Source organism: Delphinapterus leucas, chromosome 5 (assembly GCF_059928025.1).
Source record: "Delphinapterus leucas isolate spDelLeu-1000000601 "Yukka" chromosome 5, BTC_Dleu_Yukka2, whole genome shotgun sequence".
Classification (NCBI taxonomy): Eukaryota; Metazoa; Chordata; class Mammalia; order Artiodactyla; family Monodontidae; genus Delphinapterus; species Delphinapterus leucas.
In genome coordinates this window covers 123,980,766-124,006,301 of record NC_143133.1, presented here as the reverse complement: position 1 = coordinate 124,006,301, position 25,536 = coordinate 123,980,766, and the positions used below count along the sequence as shown (strand labels likewise).

At 39.0% G+C, this 25,536-nt stretch overlaps 1 protein-coding gene across 9 annotated transcripts in view; it reads left to right on the top strand.

Annotated features, from left to right (window-relative positions):
• The window catches only part of PDLIM5 (PDZ and LIM domain 5), a 220,318-nt gene that overhangs the window by 65,037 nt on the left and 129,745 nt on the right, over positions 1–25,536 (top strand). For 8 of the 9 annotated variants that reach the window (XM_022582357.2, XM_089912461.1, XM_022582355.2 and 5 more), the window contains one exon: positions 5,297–5,448. The exons of the other annotated variant lie outside the window; for it this stretch is intronic. In XM_022582357.2, the coding sequence (XP_022438065.2) occupies positions 5,297–5,448 (152 nt within the window). The remainder of the gene's footprint in view (positions 1–5,296; positions 5,449–25,536) is intronic. 9 annotated transcript variants of the gene reach the window in all.

Sequence of the window (25,536 nt, the reverse complement as noted above, 5' to 3'; positions counted from 1 at the left end):
AATTAAACTCTTCCTAATACTTGTTAGATAAAGTACCAAGGGGAGTTGTGACACCTCTTTGGAAATCCTAGGAAAAATATATTAACTAACTATCCAAAATGGATTTACTTTGTTCTATTGAAAATACAGTTTGATTTTTGACCTTTCTTAGGTTAGCTCAGCCTAATGTTTAACTGAAGATTCTCATTTTCAGATTATCTGTTTTTCTCTTTGGTGAATTAAGTATATTTATACCAGAATTTCACATATTAAACTGATGGATAGATTTATTGATTTCTTATTTACTGTGGTTTAATCATGTGTTTTTCTAATACCTACAATCTTCAAGGCTCTTGAGAACATAGTGTAAAATATGATCCCTGACCTTATGGCGCTTACTTTGAAGTTGGAAACAGCTTGATGACTAGTTATAGATTGCTTCTATTTCAGGCTTCAGCTTTTTTCTACACTGTAGGAAGCAGAAAATATTTGAAGTTTTTCACCCTCATTTTATAAATAGTGGACATGATGGAACTCCTCAGTGTGAAGTGGTAGTAGGGTCACCATTATGGAAATACAGTAAGATGGAGGAAAGAGCAAGGAACATGCAGAGTTTGGCAGTAAGGAGGTCTTTAGAAAACTCTTACTGTAGGCAGCAGGCAAGATCAAGGTGACAGGTGATCAGGGTATGGACTAGCATGGGAGACAAAAGGAAGAATCAACAACATTTAGTTATTTCCCTAGATGTGGTGCTCAAGGAAACGGCAGAACACAGGGGCTATATGATTTCTATGCTCCATGTTTTGAAAATAAGGGTGGCAGAGTAAAAGCAAGCCTAAAAAGATAGGTAATTCTGAGAAGTTGGATTTGAACATCTTGAGATCATAGGCTCTCAGAATCGAGTAGGCAGCTGCAACAAAGGAGTAAGTTTTATCTAGTGTATGACATTTGATTTGATTAGATTATTTTCTCTTTTTTTTAAACATCTTTATTGGAGTATAATTGCTTTATAATGGTGTATTAGTTTCTGCTTTATAACAAAGTGAATCAGCTATATGTATACATATATCCCCGTATCCCCTCCCTCTTGCATCTCCCTCCCACCCTCCCTATCACACCCCTCTAGGTGGTCACAAAGCACCGAGCTGATCTCCCTGTGCTATGCAGCTGCTTCCTACTAGCTATCTATTTTACATTTGGTAGTGTATATATGCCCATGCCACTCTCTCACTTCATCCCATCTTACCTTTCCCCCTCCCTGTGTCCTCAAGTCCATTCTCTACATCTGCATCTTTATTCCTGTCCTGCCCCTAGGTTCTTCAGAAACTTTTTTTTTTTTTAAGATTCCATATATATGTGTTAGCATATGGTATTTGTTTTTCTCTTTCTGACTTACTTCACTCTGTATGACAGACTCTAGGTCCATCCACCTCACTACAAATAACTCAATTTTGTTTTTCTTTTTATGGCTGAGTAACATTAGATTATTTTCTTAATTGCTCATTACCTTTATATTACTGGACTGGGAGTATTTAAATTGCTTTAGTTGGGTACATTTTGAGCAAATGCCCTTAGGTTTCAGTGTTTCTATTTTAAGGCTACCTTATATGAAGAATGGTGAGGTAGGTAATCTAGCTGTGTTCTATTTCTGGTTAAAAAAAAATTTTTTTTTTTTTTGGATGCCCTTCTTGGCTAAAACAAAATGTAGGATAAATTATGTTTATTTTTTGTCTTATTATCAGGATTCAAATTTCCATTCATTTGTTTTAGTAGGGAATAGATGTCCCTTTGCCCTACCATTCAGATATGACTCTTATTTTAGGATTAGAGTTATACCTTTGTATAGACAGTTCACAGATAGATAAAACTTTTAAGACTGGAAGGGACCTTAGAAGGCCTTTGACATCATCCAGTACAACCTCCACATTTCTTGGATTAGTAATCTGAGGTCAGGAGAATAATAATAATAATAGCTAACATTTATTAAGCTGTTATCTCACATAATCTTTATAAAACCCTACAAGTAAGTCCCATGGAAAATGGGTGGCATTGCTAGCTTTAGGAGTTGTTTTCTTTGTAAATGTCCTTCACAGTTTGAACAATTTAGTTCTGTGCAGGAGAGACGAACAGTTAGTATTTGTTATTAAATTAAATTATTTCTTTAATATTTATATTAATAAAAAAAGAAATACTAATTATTAAGACAGTCCACACCTATTATTAATTAATTAATTTATTTTTATTTTTTGGCTGCGTCGGGTCTTCGTTGCTGCACACGGGCTTTCTCTAGTTGTGATGAGCGGGGGCAACTCTTCGTTGCAGTGCATGGACTTCTCATTGCGGTGGCTTCTCTTGTTGCAGAGCACAGGCTCTAGGCGCGTGGGCTTCAGTAGTTGTGGCACATGGGCTCAGTGGTTGTGGCTCGTGGGCTCTAGAGCACAGGCTTAGTAGTTGTGGCGCACGGGCTTCAGTAGTTGTGGCACGCGGGCTCAGTAGTTCTGGTTCATGGGCTCCAGAGCGCAGGCTCAGTAGTTGTTGTGCACAGGCTTGGTTGCTCCGTGGCATGTGGGATCTTCCCGGACCAGGCTCAAACCCGTGTCCCCTGCACTGGCAGGTGGATTCTTAACCACTGCACCACCAGGGAAGTCCTGTTATGTTATTTAATACAGTAAACCTGTTATTTAATACAGTAAAACCATAATATTTAATGTAGATATTATTATTTTTAAAGACTTTTTTCTTCCACCACACGCATACATTACTTTCATATTTTAATAAGTATATCTGTCTATACAGTATTTTAAAATATACTTAATAAAATTCTATCTTTTTTTCTTCTTGATCCAGTGATCCTGGAATTCAGATTAACTTTATTTAATTTTCATTGAATTTTGGTATTACTTCATCAGTCATATAATATATAATGAAAAGTGTGTCTATATGTATGTATATACATACACATGTGTGTAATATAGCTATGTTGATAAGTTTGATGTGCATTAAATTTTAATCTATTTTATTACTCTGGAAATTTATTTCTTTATTGTCAACATTTCATTAATTTTTCTTACCTTTAAATATCTGGGCAGCTGAGAGGAGTTGTTTTGTTTGTTCACATTAGTACAAAGATGAAAACGGAATCACTACACTTGACCCTTGAACACTTGGAGATTAGAGGCACTGGCCCTCTGCGAAGTTGAAAATCCGCCTGTAATTTATAGTCTGTCCTCCGTACGTATAGTTTGGTATACAAACACGCATATCGTGTAGTACTATAGCATTCACTGTTGAAAAAAATCTGCATGTAAGTGGACCCATGCAGTTCAAACTCACGTTGCTCAAGGGTCAACTCTATGTACTATGTATATAATAGAGAATATTTCATTTGAAAGGTTTGAAATCTTTTATTTTACACTTTGTATCTGTTAGATTTTACATATTCTTGCTCAAATAGATATTTTTTCTTACTAATTTCAAGAACTATGTCCATCATTTGATAGTTATGTGTTAAATGAGATAAATTTCAAATTATTTAAAATTTTAGTTCTTCCTAATTTTGCACTTTAAAACAAACCATAGATTTTGCCAGTGTTAAATAATAAATATGTGGCATCCATTCATTCAGTATATATTATGAAGGTCTATAGTGTCAGGCACACTTCTAGCTTAAGGGTATTTGGGGAGAAGTGCAGACATGGGTGCTGCCTGGATGGATCTAGCAGTCAATACTGTTTTCTTGATTTTAGATCCAAAGAGTTGTTCTTGTACACTAGGATTGATATGCCTTGCTCATTATTTTTAAGGAAAGGATTTGACAACTGATGGTAATCAAAACCAATCTGAGCATACAATATCCAGTTGTATTTATTGCTTTGCTTCCAGATTGTGAATTCTAGCACTCAGCCCTTGTTCAGTTTGCTGAGGGATGTTTTTCTTTTAATCAAAAAGTAATTTTAGTAAAATGTTCTCTAAAATATTTAGTTTTTGTTAGTTTTAAAAAAATTGTGGTAAAATATAAAAATTAGACATTTTGGGCTTCCCTGGTGGCGCAGTGGTTGAGGGTTTGTCTGCCGATGCAGGGGACGCGGGTTCGTGCCCCTGTCTGGGAGGATCCCACATGCTGCGGAAAGGCTGGGCCCGTGAGCCATGGCCGCTGGGCCTGCGCGTCTGGAGCCTGTGCTCTGCAACCGGAGAGGCCGTGGCAGTGAGAGGCCGGCGTACAGCAAAAAAAAAAAAAAAAAAATAGACATTTTAACCATTTTTAATTGCACAATTCATTAATTGCATCAAGTACATTTTCAGTGTTGTGCAGTCATTACCGCTATCCTTTTCCAGATGTTTTTCATCATCCCTGCATAAAATCTACACTTTTAAGTATTAGAGAAATAGTGGTTGTTTTCTTTCTTTCTTTTTTGGGCCTAGTCTCACCTGTCTTCCAACAGCCCAGTATTCATTGTGATTTGCTTGTACTTACTGAAAAGCTTGTCATTTTAATTAGAATGGTTCCTTTTGATTCGTACTTGTTCCATGTTTCTGAGTATCTATTAAAATTGTATCATCTTTCATTTTACTGTCATTTTATATTTGTTTGCTCCTTTTGGAGCAATGAAATAGAAACACATGAAGTTTGAAGGAGATCAAACTAAATGTAAATATGTAGAAAATTTTGTAAAAAGGGAAAAAAGATTGGGGATTAAAGATCGTGGTACACAAAGGAGTCTGACAGTCTCAGACACAACTGGTTTTCGTCCCCTCGTTCTAAATGCCTGGAGCAGGAAGCACAGCCAGCATAAAAGATATTTGGGCCTGTGATCTTAAAGAATTCAGTCCCTCAAACGCTGGATATGAATTGGACTCAACAGGAAGGATAGTTCAGTAGATCCTCCATCTGTATTACTCTTTGTGCTCAAACAAAAATACAGCTGTTTAAAGAGTTTTAAAAGTTATTTCTAAAAGAGTATTAAATACCCTATTCATATTACTTTCTTTTTTTTTTCTGCTAAAATGTAGTTGCCTTGCCTACTTCTCTTCCTTGTTTGTAACAATCACACACTACTGTTATACAGTAAAGAAATGGAGAACTTATCAGGGACCTTTTCTCAGACAATTAGTTCAGTTTTTTAGAAAACAAATAAGAATTTAAGGAAATAAGTATGAAAGTCATTTGAATTTTAACTTTACCTGTTAAGCAAGATAATTTGTATTACTTTGTCTAATAGTATATTAATATACTTCTCTTTTGATATAACAAAAGTATGATTTTCATCTGTGTTTATTTTTAAAGAGTGACAATTCTAATGAAATATATTTTTTACAGCTAAAAGATGGTGGCAAAGCATCCCAGGCAAACGTAAGAATAGGTGATGTGGTTCTCAGCATTGATGGAATAAGTGCACATGGCATGACTCATCTTGAAGCCCAGAACAAGATTAAGGGTTGTACAGGCTCTTTGAATATGACTCTGCAAAGGTAAATTGCTTTTTGTTTGGCTCTGAGAGAGAAGACAACACTGAGGAATGTGTTTTCGTGTGTCTGATTCATGGTGTTAACTAAGAAGCAGTTTCTGTTGCCATTGTTTCAGGTGGATAAATAAAAAATAGAATGGCTTTTAAATTGGGTAATTGAGCAGTATGAGAATTGGTGAAAGCTTTGGATTATAAGGCATGTATTCACATACGCATAAAGATTGTGTGTGCAGTTTCAGAGAGTTTAAGAATTCCTGAAATTTCTCAATGGAGTGCAGCCTAAGAATTCTTGTTACGGGTAAAACTCTTAGCCTTAATATTCTGGGCAGTATATTAGGAGTATTCTTTTAAGATATGATTTGGCTTTTCTTAGTATGTCCTTTTCCCTTTCTTTCCCTGGGTAGAAAAACAGAATTTTAATATACTCATTTGAAGTCCAAATTTTCTGAAATCAGTTTGCCTTCAATTTTAAAATAATCATCTCATTGATTGTACTATATCAGATCTTTTCAGCATCCTAACATTTGAACTGTATTGAGATCACCTGGATTGCTTGTTAAAAATAGTGATAGAGCTTCCCTGGTGGCGCAGTGGTTGAGAGTCCCGCCTGCCGATGCAGGGGACACGGGTTCGTGCCCCGGTCCGGGAGGATCCCACGTGCCGCGGAGCGGCTGGGCCCATGAGCCATGGCCATTGAGCCTGCGCGTCCGGAGCCTGTGCTCCGCAACAGGAGAGGCCACAACAGTGAGAGGCCCGCGTACCGGTAAAAAAAAAAAAAAAAAGTTGTGATAGGAATCAGAATATCTAGAAGTAAGGACCAAGAATTATATATAAATAAGTTTTCTATGATTATTATGAAATATGAAGTTAGAACCACTGCAGTGTCTTGGGTTGAGGGGAAGGGAGGAGAAAGAGGGGAGAGAGGGAGGGTGATTGAATGATGGCTCTGAACCTTTAGGTTTATAAGGAAGTAGCTATCATTTACCAGGTGGTCATGGAGGGTTTTAAGCAAGGCTTGCTTTTGATAATTACATAAGTGTTCTCTGTTCTATAAAATTTGGAAAACGCCATTTTCCCCAAAAACATCTCATAGGCTTCCATAAATTGTTGTCTTTATTATAAATCTTTAAGAGGGGAACAACATGCCATACCTTCCTAACACTTTTAGCTAAGAAACCTTTTTTTTCTTGGAGTCTCTCCTGGGAGTATTTAAAGGATATATACAGGGCAAATTATATGTACTTGTCTGGAAGAGTATCAATTTGGTCGTAAAACTGAATAGGAAAAATTTAGAAAAACTTAGACTTATAGATTTACTTTGTTGTAGCATGACTTTCTGACCAGTTCTCTTTTGGGGGAGTGTGTGTGTGTCTGTGTTTGAAATTGCTTTCAGTGGAACTGTTGAATCAAAGGTCATGTGTATTTAAAATTTGAAAGCTATTAGCTATACATTTTAATGCATAGAAAAGTAATCAATGAGAAAAAATAACCTTGCTAAAAAGTCCTGTTTCGATAGTATCCTTTCTGTTCTATATATTTAGACATGTAACACAAAAATTGTTACTAATTAAGTGAAAATAGTCATTTTTACTGATAGGCATTTTTTGCTAAGTATGAATTTTGAAAGGGAACCAAGAAGTCAAGAAGCTTAACTTGTCTGAGATATCAACAAAGCAAAACAAATACAGATGATGTTGGGCTGTTTCTCAAATTCTAAAGTGAAAGTTTATGTAGGGTATAATCTTTCCTTCTGGGCTGTGTATAATTTCTTTCATAGTAGCCTACTTGTTTTCACATTGTGCTCCCTATTTTACAACCTAGGACTCAGTATCTTATTTTCTATTGACAGCACTTCTGGTTCCATAAGAGTAGATGAAAACCAGATGTTACCCTGTTTGGATGAATTTGCAATTTAAGTAATCTGCTACTGACTCTAATACAGATTCTTTTAAGCTACTTGAATACAAAATCTAACAAACCAACTTGTTATAAACGTTTGGAGATACTACTTAATCTTATCTTCGTATTTCTGAATATGGATGTTCAGAGACTCAAACTATGAGAGAGAATTTTAGAGTCCTGTTGTTATTCATTGTTATTCTCCTTAAGGTTTTGAACACTTCTTGTGTTAGGTAATGTCAGCCTAAAAGAGATTTGCATTTAAGAGAATTCATGGTATAACATTGACAGTACTACTGAAGAAAGAGTTTTTGTTTTTTATGGAAAAAATAAAACTTTGAAGAGTTATCATCAATTTTTCCCTATACCAAAGCCATTTTCTTCTTAAGTTCTCTCTTTCTTATATCAGAGCAAATATTTTTTCTTCCACTTATTTCTGAGTTTGAACAACAGCACCCTTAATTGGCCTCCAGTCACCTTACCCTCTTTATTCCATCTGTCACCAGCCAAACTGCTGAGCATTCTTCTTCCAAACTGAGTGACCCACAACAGTATTTTCTCTGTGTAACTGTTTTCTTCATGAATATCTAGGTATTTTCCTTTACAGACTTGTCTTAGTCGAGTTTCCCTAGAAACAGAATCTGAGATGGTATTCATGTGCAAATGATGTATCAAGAGAGTTCTTTCACATGTTACTTAAAAGGGAATAAGTCAAGTGGGATTGGGAAGAAGAAACTGAGATGAGGAAGGGTTTGGTTTCATTGGATGTCTAGCCTCAGCTTGACCCAGGAGGGAACTTTGGAACAAAATTGTACCATAGAGTCTGTCTTGCCTTGAGGCAAGGGAACTGGGCTTTTGTCCCCTCTCCCCTTCATTCGTTACTTATTGACCACCAGCTGTCCTGGAAATATGTGTGTGTGCAGGAGTGCAGAAGAGGTCTAGGAGGTAGCTTCTGTTACTTCCACAGAAAGTTGCTGGTATGAACCATTAGCAATGCAGGGAGCATCTTTGGGACTGGATGTACCAAACCAGTCGAAGGGTTCCAGAGGACCCAAGCTGGGCACCAATAGCACGTGCTGTGAGATTCCTTCCAGACTAGAGTCCTTTGCTCAGAGGATTAGGCTCTCTGTGACCCAGGCACACTCAGATTGTCCTCCCCCTAGGACTTCCCTGGCAGTCCAATGGTTAAGACTCTGTGCTCCCAGTTCAGGGAGCGATAGTTCGATCCCTAGTCAGGGATATATGCCGCCTGGTGCAGCCAAAAGTTTAAAAAAAAAAAAAAGAAAGATTGTCCTCCCCAGATCATCACTACTCGTCAGCGAATACCATTTTTCCATTTAAGGTAGGTTTCTTACTGTCCCTCACATGCCTTTTTTGTCCTCTCATGAAATTTGCTTCATCTGGAATGCCCACCCACCTTTTCACTGCCAATACATACCTCCACCTCCACAAATCCCATATCAAACCTCATCATCTACCCATGGTCTTTTCTTACTATTGCAACTTATTCATTTTTTTCCCCTCTAAACTCTTATGACAAGTTTATACCATTCGACTCAGCGTTTAATTGTACACTAGGTATAACCAGGAATGACAAGGCAGATTCCATGAATCATATACAAATAAACCTAACTGGTTAATAGTCATACCTAATACTGCCTATGTAATTAACTAATTACTCTGTGTTTCACCAACTAGACTCCTTGAAAGCAAAGACCTTGTTTTTTGCACTATTTGTATTTGGCATCTTGTATAGTTTTGTGCTTTTAGTGTCTAATAAATATTTGATGGGCACCAGCATTATTTCTCAAACTTGGCATCATTTATTTATTCCACAAATGCTTTTTGAGCTACTGCTATGTGCCAGGCACTATTGTAGATGCTGGGGATATTCAGCAGTGAGCAAAACAAACAAAATCCCTGCCTCCTTGGTGCTGACCTTTCAGTGAGCAGAGGCAGACAATAAACAAGTTAAGTAATGGGAATTCCCTGTCTGTCCAGTGGTTAGGTGCTTTCACTACTGAGGCCCAGGTTGGATCCCTGGTCAGGGAACTAAGATCCCACAAGCCGTGAGGCACAGCCATAAATAAATAAATAAACAAACAAGTAAGTAAAAATGTATAGTGTATCACATGGAGGTGGTAAGTGCCTTGGGGAAAAATAAAGCATGTAAGGGACATAGGGAATGCAGGGGTAGGAAATTGCAATTTAAAATAGAGTGGTCAGGGGCTTCCCTGGTGGCGCAGTGGTTGAGAGTCTGCCTGCTGATGCAGGGGACACGGGTTCGTGCCCCGGGCCGGGAAGATCCCACATGCCGCGGAGAAGCTGGGCCCGTGAGCCATGGTCACTGAGCTTGCGCGTCTGGAGACTGTGCTCTGCAACGGGAGAGGCCACAACAGTGAGAGGCCCGCGTACTGCAAAAAAAATAAATAAAATAAAATAGAGTGGTCGGGAGAGCCTCAGTGAGAAGGTTATTGGATATCTGGGTCACGAGTCCCAGGCAGAGGGAAGAGCTGGTGCAGTGGTCCTGTCAGGAGGCCAGTGGGCCCGGAGCAGAGGGGGTGAAGGCAGCAAGGTCAGAAGTGAGGTCAGAGAGATAGCAGGAAGTGAGTGGAGATGAGACAGTACTTGTAGGACCCATGCGTCACTGCAATATTTGTAATCGACTTTAAATTTTCCTGGGCCTGTAGAAAGTTGTGAGAAAGCCTTGAAGAGTTATAGCTGCTTGGCCAGCTCTACAGCAGGATTTGGGAGAGAGGTGGTTTCATTATTGGAAAGGGGCTAGAAGGAAGAGCAGACCAAGCCTCACCCCAGTCTTGATAGCCACGGCACTGCCTTTTTCTTCTAGTGCGGTAGAAATACTGGACGATTACCACTTCTGCTGATCTCCACCCAAGAACCCCCAGCAGGAGGCTATGACAGAGAAAACCCATCTTTTTAAAATTAATTAGTTAATTAATTAATTAATTTATTTATTTTTGGCTGCATTGGGTCTTTGTTGCTGTGCGTGGGCTTTTTCTAGTTGCGGTGAGCAGGGGCTACTCTTTGTTGCAGTGCACGGGCTTCTCATTGCAGTAGCTTCTCTTGTTGCAGAGTATGGCCTCTAGGTGTGCAGGCTTCAGTAGCTGTGGCACGTGGGCTCAGTAGTTGTGGCTCATGGGCTCTAGAGCGCAGGCTCAGTAGTTGTTGCGCACGGGCTTAGTTGCTCTGTGGCATGTGAGATCTTCTCGGACCAGGGCTCGAACTCGTGTCGCCTGCATTGGCAGGCAGATTCTTAACCGCTGTGCCACCAGGGAAGTCTCCCATCTTTGTTTTTGAAATTTTGTTTTGTGAATTTTTTTTGTATTAAGTATTATTGTTATATATTTGTTCATTATATATATATATTTAATTGACCTCTTGTTTAAGCCCAACCTCAAAATCCTAAAATAAGGTTTAGATAAGAAAAGGTAAGATAAAGATACTTGCTTACGTAAGGTTATTTTGGAACTTTTTTTTTCAATCTTGTCTTATTTGGGGGTATGTAATAAAGCAAACATATGCTCTCTCATTGATATCCTAAAAAAATAAGACTTGACTCACTATATTCTAGTATCTAATGAATATAGAGGTGTGGAAGATTTCATTTTGATTTCTTTTATCATTGGAAAAGATTGGAAAATATTTTTTTCCCCCTGAAACTGGCACTGATTCTAAGAGTGCTACAACTGGACAATGAAAAATTCTATTTGAAATTATTTATCCTCTTGGGAGAACAGGCAAATAGTAGTGTGCTTGTTTTTAGATATCAAGTGCTTTTTGCCTATGCTTTTGATCCACGTCAAAGTGGATCATTTTAACAATTACATTATTTCAACTAATAATAGAAGAAGACTACTTTCTGAAGCTTTGATGTCAAATAACTCTATGAACTATATTAGAGTTGGAGTCTATGAATAAGATTTTTAACTATTTCATTTTATTTCATTAATTCTTTGCATAACATAGATAAACTTGCTACTGACTTACTGTATGAATTGGGGTAAGGTGCTAAACTTCTGGGCCTTAATTTTCTTGACTATAAAATGAGGTCATGAGTGATTTCTAAGTTCCCTTAAATTCTGGTTCTTGTTCTGGTTTTTTAGCTGTAAATGGATAAGTTCCCTAAAGTTTGCTATTAGATCAGACTAACTTCAGTTTGCTTGTTTTGGCTGAGAGAATCAGGAAATTGGACTTTCTTCACTGGAGTTATCTTAAACTATGCCAGGTTAGCAAAGTGACTTGTACTACCCTGCCGACTTCAAGGTGAAAGGTAGGTCAGCTGGATATTCAAACAGAACTTAATCATGAAAAAATACTTTATATACTTGTCCTTATTTTATATTTTAAAATTAATCCTTTCAGAATCACAGAGAATATATATAACTTTTCTAATCTTCCTTGTTTTTTACATGATCAGTAGTGGCATATCTGTGGGTTTATTTACTTATTTACTTTGGTTCCTTAAATTTCATTTAGTGTATAACTTGTTATGATTGGAAGTGAAAGATCTAGAAGGATTGAGTTTTGAAAAATATTGATGTACTCTCTGCCTCCCCCTTCTTCCTCATCCTTCAAACAGCAGAAAAATTGTCAGAGGTCCGGTAACTACTACTAATGAATGACAGACTGGAATAATTTAATAGGCACATTGAGTTACAAAAAGAAAAGTAGCTGTGGTACCAGACTGAAGCTATTAGCCATCTTTTGTTTCATTTTAATGGATTGCTTAACATCCTGTTACTGTTAACTTTAATGAGTTCACCTCTGCTCTTTCTTTCACTATTAGCACAGAGGCAAGATACTAAAAAATACTTTTTTTAAATCCAAGTTTTCAGTTCTCTATCTGGGATGTTTCAATTCATGTGAATTAAAAGACATTTAGTTCGATTACCTTTTCATTTAATGGGAGTTGCACATTATCCCACCTCAGGTTCCTTTTTTCCCCCGGTATTTCACATACTTTTTGAATGTGTTTTCTGCAATATAGGTTTTACTGTTTGTTTGATCATTTGTGTTGGTTTTAGTTTCATTTTTTAATTCTTTTCCAGAAGGACTGTCTGATTAATCCTCCCTCTCCCTCATCATTAAAATTAGAAGTGCTGCTTAGGAAGGGGATGAAGACAAGCAGGCGTTGACATCTCTTTTGTGCAAGTCTTTTTTTTTTTTTTTTTTGCGGTACGCGGGCCTCTCACTGTCGTGGCCTCTCCTGTTGCGGAGCACAGGCTCCGGACGTGCAGGCTCAGCAGCCACGGCTCATGGGCCCAGCTGCTCCGCGGCATGTGGGATCCTCCCGGACCGGGGCACAAACCCGTGTCCCCTGTATCGGCAGGCAGACTCTCAACCACTGTGCCACCAGGGAAGCCCTGTGCAAGTCTTTTCACATATACATTTAATCCTTCTATCAGTCCATTGAGAAAGGAGTTAACATACCCATTTTTCAGATGATTAATTTATGGTTTTGAGGGTTTATGTGACTTGCATAACAAACCCAGGTCAGTTCAAAGACTATTTCCTTCCCCACTTTCTTATAGCTAGGACTTAGTGACTATAGTCTCCTAATAAAGTTTGATAAGACAGGATAGTAATTCAGTAGGGGTAACTCTTTGACTCTTTCACTTGTAAGCAACAGTGTCTCTGTTTTCACACTCGCCTGTTGGTATTCTGTAATAAATATTATGCCTAAATTATTTTCTATGTGCTTTGTAGACCCTATAGGTTAGAATAAAAGTAAAGGAGAAAAAGGAGGCTAAATAGGTTCACGGGTCACTAGATAGGAGCATTCATTTGGATACTGACTTGTATATATGGTTGCCTGTCCTAAGTCAGAATATCATCCCAAGTTTATAAGCCTGTTGACTATATTTGCTAAATTATTACTGTATTAAAGTTTGAAGACTTTGTTCTTCAGCAGGCTTCTGTGTATGCATCCCATGAGTAACTAAGGATTCAGCAATTTAAAAAAATACGTTTTTAAGACTTTTTGCTCAATATGACACTGACTGGAAAAGATACCAAAACAGTCAACCAACAAATCCATCAACAGACATGGAAGAGAAGTATTTCTCTTCTGTGTCTTTTTCTTCAATTCGGTAGGGATAAAGATTGCTGAAAATGAACTTGAAAGCTCAAATTAGTACATCTTGTTTGATAGTCTGTAGCAATTTGAATATGGGTTCATCAGGGTATATTTTGCATTTTTAAATTCTTCCCTGAACTTTCCCTCTTGAAAGTGCGCAGTTATTTTATATAAATTTATGTATTTAAATTTTGGCTGAGTTGGGTCTTCGTTGCTGCGTGCAGGCTTTCTCTGTAGTTGCTGCGAGCCAGGGCTACTCTTCGTTGCAGTGCACAGGCTTCTCATTGGGGTGGCTTCTCTTGTTGCAGAGCACAGGCTCTAGGCACGCGGGCTTCAGTAGTTGTGGCACGCGGGCTCAGTAGTTGCGGCTCGTGGACTCTAGAGCGCAGGCTCAGTAGTTGTGGTACATGGGCTTAGTTGCTCCGCAGCATGTGAGATCTTCCCTGACCAGGGCATGAACCCGTGTCCCCTGCATTGGCAGGTGGATTCTTAACCACTGTGCCACCAGGGAAGTCCCTTTTATTTTTAACTTTTATTTTTTAACATAAAAGTCTTATTTATTTTTCTGAAGGAAAAATTACTTCAGTTATAATCCTTTGGGAAAAAAATCCTAGGAAATAATATATTTAAAGACATGTTTAAAGCTTTATTGTAAAATTTTAATTTGTAGAACATTTCATCTGTGCAGAATTTTTTATTTTTATTTTTTGCGGTACTCGGGCCTCTCACTGTTGTGGCCACTCCCATTGCGGAGCACAGGCTCCGGATGCGCAGGCTCAGCAGCCATGGCTCACGGGCCCAGCTGCTCCGCGGCATGTGGGATCTTCCTGGACCGGGGCACGAACCCGTGTCCCCTGCATCGGCAGGCGGACTCTCAGCCACTGCGCCACCAGGGAAGCCCTCATCTGTGCAGAATTTTTAAACGAAGCCATGAAATAGAGATATAAAGAAGGGGAATGGTAATAAAACTGACTTTGAAATTAGGCAAACTTGGTGCAAACCTTGATTCTACCACTTGTCTAGCTTAGGCAAGTTACATAAGTGAGTTTCCGTTAACCATTTGTAAATGGGCATAGTAATAACTGCCTTCTAAGGCTCTTGTAAAGATTAAATAACAAATGTAAAGAACCTAGGATATAACAGAGATAAGTTTTCTCTTCTTTCTTCCTATTTCTCCAGTATAAGTAAGTATTAATATAGTATCCATTGTAAAGTTACTTCCAGGAGGTTATATTTATTTTGTTTCTTAGCAACAAAATGGGTGTGACTGGAGGGAAATAGGGAGAAAATGAGAGGGCAGTCGGGTAGGTAGTTATCTTGGAAAGCCAGAAAGATGATTATGCAAGTGTTAGAAGAAAGGATTGTTTAGTCAAGTGAGTGGTTTTTGATCATACAGTTGTAATTAAAGCTTTTTAAAAGCATGAGGGGATACAAACATTATGCTGAGTGCCAACTAACTACTGCTTTGGTTAAAAACTCTCAACCAGTAATTTATGGCAGCGAAGAGAAACCAGTACATACCTAGTCTTCTTTTTTCTGCTGATTCCTCTAGTTCTCCTTAGAGGAAAAAATGCAGGTGTAATTCTCCTTTACTGTGGGTTAAGCCAGAAAGACAAACAAACAAAACAAGTGTTTTTTCTGTCACTCTCCCATCCAAAATCATGTGTATTCCCTTTAAAGTAATTTAAATTAGTTAAATTGCTAACTTTTGAACTGTGTTATGATACTTTTAGAAATAATTTTCTCTTGTAACTTCTCATCAACACTATCATTACTTAATTAGTTGGAAAATCTCATAATGTTCCAAATTTTTGAACATCGGACTTCTCTAGATTTACCTTATGACCAGAAGCCATAAGGGGTAGATATAAAGAGAGTGATTTATGATTTCTGTCTTTAAGGAACTTATATCTATTTATTAGGACATTCATTGAGATAAGAAGACACAGAAAGTGCAACAGAGGTTCAAAGAGGGCAAGATCTCATTGAAACAGAAAGGCTTCCTGGAGGTGCTGCATCTTGGGCTAGGCTTTGATGAGAAGGCCATCTCAGATGGAGGTAGACAGTCCCCAGGCACCTGTAGGGAGGAGTATGTGGACCGGTTGGAAATGGAGATAAGAATAAAAGTTAGATTCAAATAGTGCTTTGCAGAGTCTTAGACACTGAGATATTAAAAGTTTTGATCAGAAAAGTGACATTTTCTGGATAATATTTAGTGAGATAGCTTGGAAGAAGGTGGAGAGGCGAGGCAGGGAGACTGGTCAGGCAAGTATTACAGTAACATGGCTATTTGCGGGCTTGGAGTGGAAAACAGGAGAAATGGGAGAAATGAGAACTTGTGAACAGGAGTTCTGAAAGCCACAATAATGGTGTGGATATGAGGGAAGAGGGAAGAACCGAAGACAGCTCAGGTGCTCAGCCTGCTGGACCCAGGCTCCGTTCTCCTTTCATCTTCCCCTCGTTCCTCTTCTCACTGGAGCCTGGCTTCTGCCGCTGTCATGTCACTGAAACTGACGCTTGGACGTCTCACAGATTCCTCAAGCTCAACATGGTCAAAACTGAGCTCCACACTGCGTGTCACCAATTTGCATCTCCTGCTGCGCTTGTCTTGGTGAAGTGCCTGCCATCCACCCTGTTACCAGATCAGAAAGACTCATTCCTTGCTGAACCTCCCACGCCCATCTCTAACCACCTGTTCAGTACAGTTTGCATAGATCTCCAAGCACACTATGAATAGAATAGAATAAATTAGCATGGCCTCAGGGTGGGTTGGTGGGGAGAGACACAGCTCCTAACCCTAATGCCTATATCTTAAACAGAAAGGTTTAAGGTCCATCTAATTGAACAGTTGCTGTGCTGGTCACTGGGGAAGGAAAGGAAGTCCTCACACCTGCCCTGTAGGAGCTCACAGGGTGGAGCAGTGGTTTCTGACCTTAAATAAGGACCTTTTTTTTTCAATGTCAAATATTTCATGGGCAACCCTTCCCCCACCATGTTAGGATAACAATTATTTTTAAAGTAACTGCAGATTTTGTAAATATTGTATTGCAGTTTTAAATGAAGAGGAAGTTTTTTTACGTTTATGTATAAGAATCTACATTTATTTGAAAATCCAAATATATAATACATGATTTAAGCAGACTTTAGTGTTTAGTACATAGATGAATTCATGAATCATTTGTGAAAACTTAGAACTGTGTGCCCGTTACCTCCAGCTGCTTCAAGTGTGGTTCACAGATTGGGAACCACTGGCAAAAAACATTTAAGCCATCTGGAAGTAGAGAGACAGGGGAGCAGAGACATCCACAGGGAAGACGAGATTGAGGAGAGACCGCATCAGGATGGGGAGGGAAACAAAGACAGAAAGACAGAAACTGCAGGGCCTTTGAAGGAGTAGAGTAACAGGAGAAGATTCTCCTGGTCACATTGGCTTATAGCAGATTAAAAAGACCCATGGTTCCACAACATAGGATTCTACCAAATTTACCTTCAGTATCATTTTAAGAAAAAAAGCTAATTTCAGAGTTTAAGAGGAGAAGCATACAGTTATTTCCTTGTATAAAAAGGAATAGCTGAGAAATATGTAACATGCACCCTAAGTGGAAAGAATATCATGCCCAACTTTTGAAGGGAAGAAATAATATTCTATTTTTACACGCTCCAGTGCCTATCACCGTGGCTTGGACATAGAAGATACTCAGTAAATAGTTATTGCCTTGAGTAGTAGAGACTGCAACTTTTAAAAATACAGTAATTTTTTTACTTTTGCATAACAAATTTAGAAATAATTTACGAGGAGTTATTAGTGAGGTGGAGTGACAGACTGGTCATTCTTCTGTTTTGAATGGCAGCAGTCTCCTTGGAATTCAAAATAAACATGTTGTCCATTGCATTGAGAGCTTTTGAAAGGATTGAAATTCAGGTCACTCCCAACTGTTTCCAGCGGCTGTTGTTGCTATTAGGGTCTCAAAGGCTGAAATAGCTTAGGCTTTATATGAGTTGGAAAGTAAACAAGAGTGAAGGGCTGTGCAGAGCACAAGCAGCAGAGTATTTATACTGTTGAACTTTGCAGCTTTTTCTTTCATGTATTTCAAAGGCTGTATTTTCCTAGTAAACCAGCTTTATAAATAGATTTCTAAATGTTACTAGTCCTAATAATTTCTTTTATCAGCTATGATCCCTATTAACATTTGCTCTGAAATTTAAAGCATATGAAAAAGTCTTTCATTTATCTGTTTTTTGTATGTATGAATTTTAATTTCTTGTATAATACAGCAGGAGTTCATTTCTACATTACTATAAAAATCCATAGATGATAATCTTGAGTTCAGTGACCTCCCTTACAATCGAGTCTGCCTTTATCTTGACTGTTGTGGCTGAAGTTTATGGCACTGTTTTCCTGTGTAATTCATCCTGTTACAATGAATACGACGGGCTTTCCAGATTCTTTTGTTTTATTGGAATTTTGTTATATAGACTGTGTTTTGAAATAGTGGATTATTTATTAGTCCAGAATGTTTTTGTTATCCTGAGGATATGTCTGGTCACTAAGTTATTCTTAAAATTAAGAAAAGTATTTTTGTATTTGAAAGCTAAACTAGTTAACTGCCTCTTTCAAACTAGGATTTTAATCTCTTTGACACACTGAAATATAGAACATCTCTTTTATAGATTTCATAGATTCTGTAACGTTCACGTAGATTTCATTTTCTAATGAGAACCTCTTCACTTTAGTAAGGCAAAGAGTTACGTCCAAGGGATCAAAGTGAATTGTTCCTTTATTGAAAGTTTGCTGTGATGTTTTTGATTTTTATGTGTAATTTTTATTGCTATATAATATTTACAGTTGAATTATTTTAGTATTATGCAGAAAAGTGTTCATTTTTATTTTCCCTTTAAAGAAGCTTATATGGGTTATAGCAATATTCATGTTCCCAAGGACTTTAGATAATAGTTTTTCTTCTGAGATATCTGATGGAAAAAGTGTTAAAGTTGCTAGGGATGTCAGTGTTCATAGCAGCATTATTTACAGTTGCCAAGGTATGGAAGCAACCTAAGTGTTCATCGACTGATAACTGGATAAAGAAGATGTGGTATATACACAATGGAATACTACTCAGTCATAAAAAGGAATGAAATCTTGCCATTTGCAGCAACACAGATGGACTTGGAGGGTATTATGCTAAGTGGAATAAGTCAGACAGAGAAAAACAAATACTGTATGATATCACTTATATGTGGAATCCAAAAAAATACAATGAAGTAGTGAAAAAAAACAAAAAAGAAGTAGACTCACAGATACAGAGAACAAACTTGTAACCACAAGTTTGCCAGTGGGGCGAGGGAAGAGGGGAGGGGCAATATAGGGTAGGGGATTTAAAAAAGGGTTATTATGGGATTATATGAAGTCACGTGTGTGAAACTTGAAAATTATAAAGCACTCTAGAATTTAAAAATAAAATACCAAACACTTAAAAAAAAAAGTTCCTAGGAATGCTATTTCAGTCATGTTTCTTAGTACACAGTAGGAATTTAGCAAGCAAAGCATATTAAAGAAAAAGAAACTGGAATTTTAAAGTTTTACTCCAACAAGTTACTGAGCTAGGAACTTTGTATACTTTAGTCACTTAATCGTCACAGCTGTGGCAGATATTGATACTATCACTGTACTTTACAGGAAAGTTAAGTAAATACTTCAAAGTCACACAACTTGTAAGTAAGCCAGAAGTCAAGCTCAGATCTGTTTCCCTCCTAATATAATGATTTTTCTACAATGTTACAGTCTCTTTAAACAAAGGAATTTTAAAAATATTTTTATTGTACAGTCATCGTAATACATGTTGTCTAAAAATTCATTTTGCTTTTCCAAATACAGCACAAAATAAGCATTTTTGCCATTAACTTTGATATTCCAGTAAATTTCAAATTCCATGGAAAATACTAGCAAGGAGTCAACGCTGTTTGAAAAATTTGCTTTTTTAGAAGCTCACAAAATATTCTAGCGGTAATGTTACCTCATTCATTCCTTTAGCAGCTCCAATGTATACATTTCCTGGGTAAATTAAAGCAGCTTTAATAATACCTTCATCTGTGGAACAGTTTTTCAGTTGAATTAAAATGCATGGCTAAGTTCAAGTATAGGGAACAGACTTTGTAGGTTCACAGTATTTTAGAGTTTGAAGCAACTCCAGCTGTCAACCTGTGGAGCCGTTAGTTCACCTACACAATTTGTCTCTTTTTGTATTTCAAAATTTCTTTTTGATCTGTGTAAAAAATACCTACGGTGACCACTCTGTGACAGTCGTGACACTGCGTTGGAGTTGTACAGCAGAGGAGCTGAGGTCAGCCTATGAGCTGAACCTCCGCACCCCAGCACCTTTCACCGGGCTCTGCTCTTTTCTCATGTGTTTTGTGGTCTAATTACAATGTTCTCTTAGGTCTCTCATTGGTATCTTAAGCCGAGAGTGGGAAATAATGCTGGATTTAGTGGTAAATTGGTTTATAGGAAATACCGTAACTGTTAAACAAACCAACATGTTTCCTCTTTTCTCTAATCTTTTCTCCTACTTTCTTTAAGTTGCTTATCTTCCTGCATTTCTTTCTTTCTTTGGAGCCTTAAAATCCCTCCTCTTGACTCTAAGGTGTCAAAATGTCCTCCCCAAATTATACATGTCTGGTGCTTGAATAAACCTTATGTAATTGAGCTACAGAAATAAGTAAAATGTTTATGTTGTTTCAGTGGATATCGAGACCTTAGAGACACTACGATACAGCCACCTTCACCTCACCGCCCCTCCCCCACCGTAACACACACACACACACACACACACACACACACACACACACACACACACACGGGATGAGTGGTGATGGCAGGAAGGAACAAAGTAGCATTGTTCAAGCACCTGAAGTTTCAAATTCTGAAAAGGAAGAATTGTTTAGACTAAGGGCAGTGAGAAAGTTTGCCGGGACCCCAGGGAAGAGAGATCCTAGTTCAGGGTGATTCCATGATTAAAATACAGGGCAAGTTATAAGTTAGTACAAAAAGAACTCTGTTTTCCCAGGAATCAAATGAGATGAGCTGTCCTGGAGGTTAAAAGGACTGTACAAACTTCAGCAAGGTGTGCATGAGTGACAAGATGAACTGAGTTTTCTGTAACTTGTGCTTATGCATGTATATCTATATATAATACCAAATTCATACCCCCGATTCCTTTGTAGTGTAGAAAACTTTGTAGTGTAGTGAAAGGAACTTTGTAGTGTAGAAAACTTTAGGCTGCTGACTGAATGTGTTGACTAAAGAGGACATTTATGAGAATGGAGAAATGTCGGGGAATCTTGGGGCCACTGAGGCCATGATGTATGGGAGAGAGAGCACCCTCTTTTCCTCCCTCCCTTCCCCCCTTTCTTCTGAAAGCGTATGTTTAACTATAGTTAAATATATGGGCAGTGACTATGCTAGGATCAGGGACTAAGTAGAGTAAATGCATCTCTTAGCTCAAGAAGCCCCTAATGGGAAGAAGCAGACATTTTTATAATACAGGTAAGTGATGGTCAGAATGCAGGTGTGTACAAGTAGCATCTGGGACGTAGAGGAAGGAGTCAGAAGGAGGCAGAGAAGATATTCCATGAGCTATGGCATGAGTCGAAGCTTGAATTTAGAATCGGGGCTTGCCAGGGGGTCAGCAGTAGGAAGAGAGAGGGGCATTCTAGGTAGAGAGGGCGGCACACCCTGCTCTGAGAACTTGCCAGTAGTCCACTATGGCTGAAACGTAGTTTTTTGTTTGTTTGTTTGTTTGTTTGTTTTTGCGGTACGCGGGCCTCTCACTGTTGTGGCCTCTCCCGTTGTGGAGCACAGGCTCCGGATGCGCAGGCTCAGCGGCCATGGCTCACGGGCCCAGCTGCTTCGCGGCATGTGGGATCCTCCCGGACCGGGGCACGACCCCGTGTTCCCCTGCATCAGCAGGCGGACTCTCAACCCCTGTGCCACCAGGGAAGCCCTGAAACGTAGTTTTTGAGAGAACAGGAGGAGTAGGACATGGTTAGAGAGCTCAGAGGGTTCGGGTTATTCTAAAAGGTGCTCAGCTGCCGTAAGTCACATTTTGAATTTTGGTTCTTCGTCAGTGGGAAACTGTGGGAGAGTTATTGGCAATAACAGGTTTAAGAATAATAGCTAATATTTATTGAATAGGTACTGTATGTCAGGCATCCTTTTAAATGCTTTACGCATAACTTATTTAATCCTTTCGAGAACCCTGCGAGGCTTGGATGCGGTTATTCTTCTTCTATCGAAGATAAGGCAAACTGTGCCTGCACTCAGCTGCGGGGTCAGGAGCCCAGGCGTTCGGGCTGCGTGCAGGATGTGTAGGGCCTGGAGAGGAGGGTGCCAGTCAGGAGACCGTTCACAGGTGCAGGTGGGAGCTAGTGAAGGCCCGGGCTGGACAGAGGTGGTGAGAGTTCTGCTGCTGGTGAGGAAGAAAGTTCCAGAACTGCTTGGGTAACTTTCTGGTGAGCAGCTATACTGATTCCAGTCTTCCTGCCTCCTTGCTTATTGCTTCTTTCTCCCATTTAGAACTTGATTCTGTTCCTTCTGTTTAGTTTTTCTCTCTTCTGTACCGTTAGTAATGCTTATTTCCTCATTCTTTTAACAAATATTTGTCAGGTTTTTAGTTGGTGTGAGGCTACATTAATTACTGTGCAGTTACAGAAAAAAAAAAAAAAGAGAGACACACACACAGTCCCTGCCTTAACGAGGTGTATGACAGGTCAGATAAGTGCAGAACCTGTAATTCAAGTCACTGTGAGAGGGGCCATCAGAATGATACAAACTTCTGGGAAAGCCATGGTTATTTGTATGGTTCATCTTCTGTTTGTATTTCTTAAGCGATTTGAGGGATTCATCTGGGCTGACGAGGTCTACAGTTCCCTAGCTTCTCCAAGGTCAGAGCTGGGCCCCTCATTGAGCCATTATGTAGCTATTTTTAGGGGCGTAGAAGACTTAGTGTCTGTGTCTTCTCCTCTTCTGTCTCTTACATGGAGATTTGTCATTGGCTATAGGGTCTCCTCAGGATGATCTCATCGCCAGATCTTTAACTTAGCTATATCTTCAAAGACCCCTTTTCTAAATAGGTAGCATTCACAGGGTCTGGGTATAAGGACATGGACATATCTTTTTGAGGACCACCATTCAATCCACTACAGGTACATACTCTTATTACCCCAGTTTTCCAGGGCGGCTCTGAGTGAGTGAGGGGTAAATCCGTTATGAGCAGAAGCTGTACCTCTCCACAACCTCCGGACGCGCAGGCCCAGCGGCCATGGCTCACGGGTCCAGCCGCTCCACGGCATGTGGGATCTTCCCGGACCGGGGCACGAACCCGCGTCCCCTGCATCGGCAGACGGACTCTCAACCACTGAGCCACCAGGGAAGCCCTCTGCTCTGTTTTTAGATGATCTGTTTTGAAGTATTACCTGTATGATAGCTAGTCTTTTATTTAATTAGGAATGAATTCACGCTTGTTAAGTATTTTCTGCTTGTTGCCTAGTATCTGTTTTGGGACGTATAAGTGTAAGATTCATTGATGAATTCTCTTGATAAAGACTGGAGTTACTGTGCCATGGGTAACTACGGCAGAGAAGAGGCAACATAGACTGGTTTTTCTGGTTCAGCGGGACCAATCAGCAACCTCAGAGCTCTAACCCTGACTTCATCACTTACTAGCTCCAGGGCTATGAGCAAGTTACTTCCGCTCTTAAAACCTCAGTTTATTTACCCATAGATTAGGAATCCCTATTTTGTAGAGTAGATAGATTAGTCGAAAAACTAAACCTGAGCATTTAATAAGTAGTTTGCTAAATCAACTGTACTTCAGTTTAAAAAATTAGTTTGCCTAAATTAAGCATATTAATTTTAAAAAACTATAATTCCAATGTCTGTGAATTTTTAAGGCTTATTTCGCCCTCTTTACTAATAAAAGCTATACTTTTTAAACAGTTCTCTGTATCACAAATGATGGAGCTTGCTTCTTTTTTTTTTGGCTGCCCCACGCGGCTTGCGGGATCTTAGTTCTCTGACCAGGGATTGAACCCGGGCCCCGGCAGTGAAAGTGTGGATTCCTAACCACTGGACTGCCAGAGAATTCCCAGAGCTTGCTTCTTTAAATTAAAATTTTAATACATGAGCATCGGTCATTATCCATGTACATATATGGTATTTTTTAAAGCCTAGATAATATTTGCTTTGCCTGTTTGTGGTATCTCCCTCAGCACACTTTGGTTTTATGGTTTGTTTTTTTTAAAGATCATTTCTCTTACCCAGTGCCTGACACACATATCAAAAAGGTAAAAATTACAAGAAAGAATGTTGCTCAGGTCACAATATTGGATTATTGTACTCTCAGCATTTTGTGAGCACTAGCTTCTTCCTAAGGAGACATTCTTGTTAAGGTTGGAGGTCACTGTTTCTTTTTAAGAGCCCTATGTTCCAATTCTAAGTAATATTTCCTAGATGGAAAACATGACCATCTTTCATTTTACTGAAATGAATGCGCAGGCTCAGCGGATGCGCAGGCTCAGCGGCCATGGCTCACGGGCCCAGCCGCTCCGCGGCATGTGGGATCTTCCCGGACCGGGGCACGAACCCGTGTCCCCTGCATCGGCAGGTGGACTCTCAACCACTGCGCCACCAAGGAAGCCCTGCACTTTTAAAGTAGATGTTTACTGAGAATACTGGATGCCGGATAAAACAAACTGCCCCAGTCTAGTCGTTCTTACTTATTCTTGTTTGTTTTTCACTTACTTATTCTTGTTATTCTTGTTGTGTAAGCCTATTTGATAATAAGGTCATGGTGCTTGGCTATATTTTTCATCTATTTTTCTGGTGAAAGGACTGATTTTTTTTTCAATATTGTCTTCTCTTATCCTATTAAATTCCTGACAACTGAGAAATTTTCAAAATAGATATTTTAGAAAACAGTATTTTTTGAAATATGTCTTATTTTTTGGTACTTTATAAAAACTTTTAGACTGTAGTCTTAACATAATCTGTCTTGAATAGAACTGTTGTTTAGATAATGCGAAACGCTGTGAAGTGATAGGCCCAACTGAGTAGTATTTGTAAATATTTGTTTTCTACTTTTGTGCAGATAGTACAATAATAGCTGCAAAGTTTTTGACCATTAGCATTTATGATGCTTGCTTCAGGCAGAGTATATTATCACAGAGTTGAATGGAGTGACGGATTCTTTAAAAATTAATTTATTAACTAATTAATTTATTCTTGGCTGCGTTGGGTCTTCATTGCTGCACACGGGCTTTCTCTAGCTGCGGCGAGCGGGGGCTACTCTTCATTGCTGTGTGCAGGCTTCTCACTGCGGTGGCTTCTCTTGCTGCGGAGCACGGGCTCTAGGCACGTGGGCGTCAGTAGTTGTGGGACGCAGGCTCAGTAGTTGTGGCTTGAAGGCTCTAGAGTGCAGGCTCAGTAGTTGTGGCGCATGGGCTTAGTTGCTCTGCGGCATGAGGGATCTTCCCAGACCAGGGCTCGAACCTGTGTCCCCTGCATTGGCAGGTGGATTCTTAACCACTGCGCCACCAGGGAAGCCGGAGTGATAGATTTTTTAAAATATTCTGACCCAAATGATATTGCATTACTCATACTGCTCCTGCTATTAATCTTTTCCTGGAGTAGAAAATGGTTTGTTCCTACCACACCCCATTTAAACGTCCTCACCCCCTCCTTCACACATACATAGACAATGTGTACACACCCACATTTCTAAGTGGATGTAACAGTGTAGAAAAAGAAGATAAACTCCACTTAGAGAAGTATATGTAAGTAACAGTTTTCCTCTCTGCATTTACTTTTTCTTTAAATTGATATCAAACAAAAGCTACAGGCATACCTTGGCGATACTGTGGGTTTGGTTCCAGACCACCGCAATAAAGTGAATATTGCAATAAAGTGAGTCATATGAAATTTTTGGTTTCTCAGTGCATATAAAACTTATGTTTACACTATGCCGTAGTCTGTTACGTGTGTAATAGCATCACGTCCAACAATGTACATACCTTAATTAAAAAATACTTTATTGCTAAAAT